The sequence below is a fragment of the Wolffia australiana genome, chromosome 12 (assembly GCF_029677425.1).
Source record: "Wolffia australiana isolate 7733 chromosome 12, ASM2967742v1".
In the NCBI taxonomy this organism is placed as follows: Eukaryota; Viridiplantae; Streptophyta; class Magnoliopsida; order Alismatales; family Araceae; genus Wolffia; species Wolffia australiana.
In genome coordinates this window covers 13,952,082-13,958,716 of record NC_135846.1, presented here as the reverse complement: position 1 = coordinate 13,958,716, position 6,635 = coordinate 13,952,082, and the positions used below count along the sequence as shown (strand labels likewise).

The 6,635-nt window shown below is 49.0% G+C and overlaps 1 protein-coding gene across 1 annotated transcript; it reads right to left on the bottom strand.

Moving 5' to 3' along the window:
- Positions 1-219: 219 nt before the first annotated feature.
- LOC144710258 (hydroxyethylthiazole kinase family protein) lies at positions 220-5,834 on the bottom strand. The gene is made up of 3 exons (XM_078583980.1): positions 5,275-5,834; positions 3,077-4,212; positions 220-677 (listed from the first exon to the last, which is right to left on the bottom strand). Exons 1-2 carry the CDS (start codon positions 5,719-5,721, stop codon positions 3,769-3,771), a joined length of 891 nt encoding a protein of 296 aa, XP_078440106.1. The 5' UTR covers positions 5,722-5,834; the 3' UTR covers positions 220-677; positions 3,077-3,768.
- Positions 5,835-6,635: the final 801 nt, after the last annotated feature.

The window sequence follows — 6,635 nt, the reverse complement described above, 5'->3', positions numbered from 1 at the left end:
TGGCTACCTAGACTGCTGGCGACCGAGGCTGTTGCCCTGGTCGCTGGCTATCTTGGCTGCTAACAGCCTAGGCCGCCCACCCCTTAGGTAGCTGCAACTGGGTTGCTGGCAACCTAGGCGGTTGCCTTGGTTGCTGGCTGCCTGGAAGCTGCCACCAGAGGTGGTTTCACCTGGACAATGGAGAACAACAGGGTTTCTTGGGAGAATGAAAGGGAGATGGATTTGAACAAACAGAAACTCGAAACCAAATAAAAAACGAAACAATCTCTGTTGGAAATATTGGAAGATCACTGGTGTGAATCTTCCAACCCAACCTAGCTTGTCTGAAATGGAGCGAATTACACCGCTGAAACTAGAGAGATCGCTCCGACCAAGTGTCATGTCCTTGCGGCGAGGCGGAGGTCTTCAATCCCCAGCTAATCTTCAGCTCATTCCTCCTCTTCAACTCCAAAGCTCATCAGCTCCTGGAGGGTCTGCAGAAATCCTTCCTCTCCAAGCCCTAGCTTCCTTGAGAGAAATTCTGGACAACCCAAAGTGAACTCTCAAGAGAGTATTTATAGGTTTCTCTTAACACATGCCCAGGGGCATTTTCGAAATTTTCTTCTTCTTTGAGATTTCGCCAGCTCCTGTTGATCCTTGACGTCCTCCTTGGTTGTCTTAACCTGTTTCTAAACTTACTAACCAAAAAATGTCAAATATAATCCACTTGATTCGAAGAATCATGTGGGGTTAGTAATTTTATGAAATAATGCATATGCATGACAACTCACATGAATTAACTAGATATTCTTGATGCTTTAATGCTTAAAAGTCTAAATATTTGATGACTTATTGAGAGTCATCAATGAGGACTCCTCCCTAGTTGATAACTTGGCTTTGTTGAGCACCTTGACCAGTAAGGACTGCTCCTCTTCATGAGACTCCCATTCTTTGAGCCGCAGCTCATGAACGATGAGTGAGGCTATGACTTCATTGAGACTCACCTTGTCAAGCTCGCCATATTGCTCTAGAGATAGCGTTACAGCGTCGAATTTGGAGGGTGTTGTCCACAAGAATTGCCACACCACTTCTTTCTCTTTTGGTGTTTCTCCCAAACTCCGCAAGACAGAGACAAAGCTGTGAATTTCATCGCAAAATCCATGACGGAGTCAGTCTTAGCCATAGAGAGCATTTTGAAGTTGCGCTTCAAGCCTTGGAAGCGATACTGAATCACGTGATCCACGCCGAGATTCTGTTGTCGTAGGATCTCCCAATTATCTTTCAACGTCTTCTTACCATCAAGAACCGCTAGCAGATTTTCCGGAATTGGAATGATGATTGCGGAGAATGCTGATCCGTCCTTATTCTTCAAGACATTCTCATGAATGATTGCCCGCCACAAGTCGTGAGAATCAAGATATACCTCCATAGACATAGTGATGCAGGATGACGGCAGTGTCGTCGTTCGGGCGGATATCGAGACGATGCTCTGATACCAATTTGATGCCGGACGTCGTCGAAGACGTCATCCAATCGGCTCTGAGTATGACGGCTCTGTACCGATTTAAGATAGTGGTGTCGAATGTCAACGGTGTCATCGTCCAACGGATGAAAAATCCTAATAGGATATTATGTAACTATGATGCAATGTGTCCTATGTGTCGTACGTGCACGCTTTGACTCGAGGGAGGCGCCGAGCTCTGAGCTGGGACGAGGTCGTTGAGTGACGGCGATGGTGGCCTCTCAAACCTCATCAGATCGACGAAGATGTCTACAGCCAAATGGAATCAATACGTAGGGCTTGCACGTAACGGACGGACTTGTCCGTTCCAGTAAAACGCCCATTTGCGTCGTAGATTTCTCTCAATACTTTCCTCGCTCACCTACCTAGCCCGAGCACGGTGGAATCAAGATAAAAATATACTGCTAAGGCTAATATAACGAGCGGGCAAGGAACTACATACCTCGTCGGCGCATAGCTCGTGTGCAGATTCCTCGTCGACGGTGGCAGCTAGAGGCAGGTTGCGATGGAGAGGAGCCTGAGAGCACTTTGCCGAGGGTGACAAAGGGACCGAGGGGGGCGGTGCGAGGTGAGTCTTCAGCTCAAGCAGCAAGGAATGCGGCTAGCATGTCCCTACGGTCTGGTGTAGACGGGGGTCCGATGGCTCGGATCGTGGACCCGCCCGCAGGAATTCACTGGGGGCAGATCTCGCCCGTCGCACTAAATTGGTGAGTCAAGTCTCAATCAACCCGGAATATCAATTTTGGGAAGTTGATGAATCGAGCTTCAAATTGTTAATTTTGAGTGAAGACTTCCTCCATCTCGCGATGGGCGAGCTTCATTTGTTCGGATCACTGATCACGGCGGGAATCACCGGGTCCTTGCCCAAATTCGCACTTCAATTCCGGGGTGAGTCCACGGGGTTCGTTGCTGACCGAAAACCCCAATTTCGCAATTCAATTGATCACTGAGGTGTGCGGTCCTTCAGCTGCGAGCCGCAATCGCTGCGGGGGTTGACAGCGTGGACGCGAGTCCGCGGCGTTGTCCACTGTGAGAAAAGGGGTCTCTCTGTGCGAACAGGATGTTCCGTCGCTGTGGGCCGTTGCCGAGCTTTGGGAGCAGAAATTGGGGAAGTAGGGGCATGGGAGCTAGCTTCTCCAGTGCTCCTCTACCGTTCTCCCTTTCCCTTCTTACCCCCCCTTCTTCCTGTGCGGGATGGGGAGACCCGTCTTCCTTGATGAAAAAAATCAACTCAATAACTCAAGGAAAACAAATCTGAGTCAAATTAGGGCGCCCACTATTCCCTTAAGTAGGGGAATTAATGGGCCCCTAGTGGGCTCTTCAACAAGGGGAAGGGGCTTGGACCAGTAAGGGGAGCCCTTATCTAATGGGCCCCCTCTTTTACAACCATGATGGGAATTAAGGAAATAAAGAAAAGGAAATGCAAGGAAGGGGGTTCAATTGATTGAACCCTCCCCATGATGAAAAAAACACGACACGGAACGCATCATAGTGCGACAAAACAAACCGATAAATACGAAGAAAACACAAAATACAACTAAAACGGTGAAAATCAAAATGTGATAATGAGCATACTTTCACCCGGTTGTTGATGACGGTGGCGGGTGGCGCGGACGACGTCGTCCATGATTCGAGATGGCGTGCACCATCACATAGCCTAGATGCGGTAGTTTGTCTTTGAGATCTTGAGAGACGGCGTCGGCAATGCCATCTCTCCACCAAGCTTGCCAGAGGTACTCGTCTCGCCCGTCTTCTTCGCCATCTCTTGATACCTTGAAGTCGAGTGGCTCTGATACCACTTGTTGGCTTCTTCCATCAAGAAGCACGCTCAGGAATACTTCTAACCAGATGAGAAGACAAGAAGGAAAAATGGACTGAAAACCAAAAAACACTTGATCTTAACGAAGTTCCAACACATAGCCCTTTATATAGGGCGTCCAATGGAGCAAGGAAGAAAAAACGTGATTCTAACTAACTGTCCCCAGGAGTCCCTGGAGCAGATGTCACATCCGCATTGCCGTTACAATCGATCATGCAGAGCAGAAAACAAAATGAAAACACCCAGGTCTGTCCTAGTCAGAAGAAACCCCCTGCAGAGGTAGTTTAGATCTGTTCCCCGGCTAGGCTGGGCCACACCATCATGTTCACACCCAAATACGCTTGGGTCCGAATTATTTCACCTTAAAGCCTCTGAGATCCGCTACAATAGAAAGATGAAAAACATGGTCTGAAAGTGAACCTTATAACGCTACAACATCACATCAGAGTTATTCTTCCTTCTCTTCGTGAGATAGATTTGTCTTGCTCACTAATCCAGCCCTGGCGCGATATCGGATGTTGGCACCAGATATCACAGTCTGTTCGTCCATCCCATGCAAGGAGTCCAACAAGTTTACGCGTAGCGAACCCGGTCCCTTCGATACTTGCATGGCGAGCTCACCGGCGAGGCCGAACACGCTCAGAGCGCAGGCGGTGGCGTCGACGGCGCGCAGAGGCGCCACCGCTACAAACGCCGCCACCAGCGCCGTCACTGCGCAGCCAGTGGCCGTGATCTTCTGCAACAAGGGCACCCCGTTCGATATCTCGACGACCCGTCGTCCGTCCGTCACCAGATCAACGGCGCCGGTGACCGCTACGACAGCGCCGCTGGACCGCGCCAAGTCTTTCGCCGCGTCAACGGCCTCCTCCGACCCGTGCGAGCTGTCCGCTCCCTGTACAGATATCCACGACAGTTTCAACTGCAGTCGGATTTCATAATGGATGACGGATGACGGTTCACATAGACGCAAAGGGACTCAACGAGAGGTTCGTTATGTGGCTTGCCGTTTCGGCCCGTTTCCGTTAGAGGGTTGAAATAATGCCGGGGCGGATGCTTGCCTGCTCTAAAACGGACTATTAGATTGTGGTTTGAAATAATTATAGAACGGGACGGGACGGAATGGGAACCAGCGAGGCGGCAAGTTTTGTCAAGGCATGTCCAACGGAATCGAGTACGTCATTGTTCAATCCGTCTTGATCAAGGAGTCAGAACGGAACGAAACTTTTACCGACTCTCGTTCCGTCCCGTGATTAAATAGATGAAGATGAAGTGATGGGACTATAGTTTGTCATCGTCCTCTTGTCATTCTAGAGATTTTTAATCTACTAGATGAGTACTGGACTACTGGGTATGACGAGTCGTCATCGTCCCCCTTCAACTACCTCTTAAGTGGGATGAAGAACTTCTTAATCATCAAACTGTAGGCATTGCATTGTTCAATAAGAGTAAACAACAACTTGAAACTGATAGAAGTTATACATGAAAAATTCTTGATGACTATCCTTTCGAGAAATCCATGTCACGACGTAGCACTATGCTCATGAGTGAAGCTAAATATTATCATGATTTATTTGTTCCAGGAAGTATTCAATCTACTCTACGTCCTAGAGAACTGAGAGTTCTAATTTGTTTTCACTCCTGGACGAGGAATGTTGTAGAAGCAGTAAGAGATCTAGTATTTTCATTGAAAACAACACAACTAACAGTTGACGGACGAGCATTTTAATACAGATCCAAATAAAACCAAACCGACGAGATTTTTCTTCCGCCCAATTATCGATTACAAAAATTGGCTTGTATGAATCGGCATGGGTTTAATACTATGGATGACGATGAAGAAACCGCTAATCTAGGAGAGATTGATTTGTAAACAGGAGATTTGATCAGGACGTGGTGTGAATATATCAATCAAAAAAAAATTGTTGAAAGTTGAGATTTCAGAATGATTACGGACCTTCCCTCCCTGAAGCCGAGAAGCAGAGGAAAGGGCGATAATTTCTGAGGCGTTTCCACGGATGACGGTAGGCTTGAGCTTCAACAGGCTGAGGCAGGCGGCCATTCTAAACTCGGATACGTAAGCGGCGACGGGGTCGAGAATCCATGGCCGTCCTGTTAAGGATGACGTGACGGCCGCGGACGTCATCGAGGGAAGCCATGCATCAGAGAGAGTGCCGATGTTGATAAGAAGAGCGTCGGCGTGGGGGGTAAAGTCTTCTATCTCCGGCAAGGCGTGCACCATGGCAGGGGAGGCGCCGCCGGCGAGGAGAACGTTGGCCATCAGATCCATGGATACGAGATTGGTGATGCACTGGATCAACGGTGATCGCGCCCGCATGGCGGAGATCAGCTCCCAGCATCTCGCTCCCCAGTTTTCCTGATCGTCCGACGTTGAAGAGGCCATGAATTCCTCTCCTCTTTGTCTTCTGCCGCTCTGGTGCTGGATCTCCCTTTCTCTCTCCTATCTCTCTCTCGTCTCAATCTCTCTCTACCCATCTATCAACCGATCTATCTCTCTCTATCAGCCATTGACCAATATAGAGTGTATCGATATAGCTGGCAAAAAAGGACATCTGTGAAGAGGTGTAGGTCAACATGGGCGTTATCTAAACGACGAGTAATCGACATCTGGCTTCACGATAAAGTGCGTTTTCGCTCTCGGGTAGGGCGTGGAGCACCTGGTCCGCACACCGCGCAGATCCCTCTCTCTCTCTCTCTCTCTCTCTCTCTCTCTCTCTCTCTCTCTCTCTCTCTCTCTCTCTCTCTCTCCCTCTCCCTATCTCTCTCTCTCTCTCTCTCTCTCTCTCTCTCTCTCTCTCTCTCTCTCTCTCTCTCTCTCTCTCTCTCTCTCTCTCTCTCTCTCTCTCTCTCTCTCTCTCTCTCTCTCTCTCTCTCTCTCTCTCTCTCTCTCTCTCTCTCTCTCTCTCTCTCTCTCTCTCTCTCTCTCTCTCTCTCTCTCTCTCTCTCTCTCTCTCTCTCTCTCTCTCTCTCTCTCTCTCTCTCTCTCTCTCTCTCTCTCTCTCTCTCTCTCTCTCTCTCTCTCTCTCTCTCTCTCTCTCTCTCTCTCTCTCTCTCTCTCTCTCTCTCTCTCTCTCTCTCTCTCTCTCTCTCTCTCTCTCTCTCTCTCTCTCTCTCTCTCTCTCTCTCTCTCTCTCTCTCTCTCTCTCTCTCTCTCTCTCTCTCTCTCTCTCTCTCTCTCTCTCTCTCTCTCTCTCTCTCTCTCTCTCTCTCTCTCTCTCTCTCTCTCTCTCTCTCTCTCTCTCTCTCTCTCTCTCTCTCTCTCTCTCTCTCTCTCTCTCTCTCTCTCTCTCTCTCTCT

Coding starts and splice junctions, on each gene's coding strand:
- LOC144710258 (XM_078583980.1), bottom strand. CDS start 5,721: ATGGCCTCTTCAACGTCGGACGATCAGGAAAACTGGGGAGCGAGATGC. Junction 4,213..5,274: donor CTCGGCTTCAGGGAGGGAAG/GTCCGTAATCAT, acceptor ATATCTGTACAG/GGAGCGGACAGCTCGCACGG.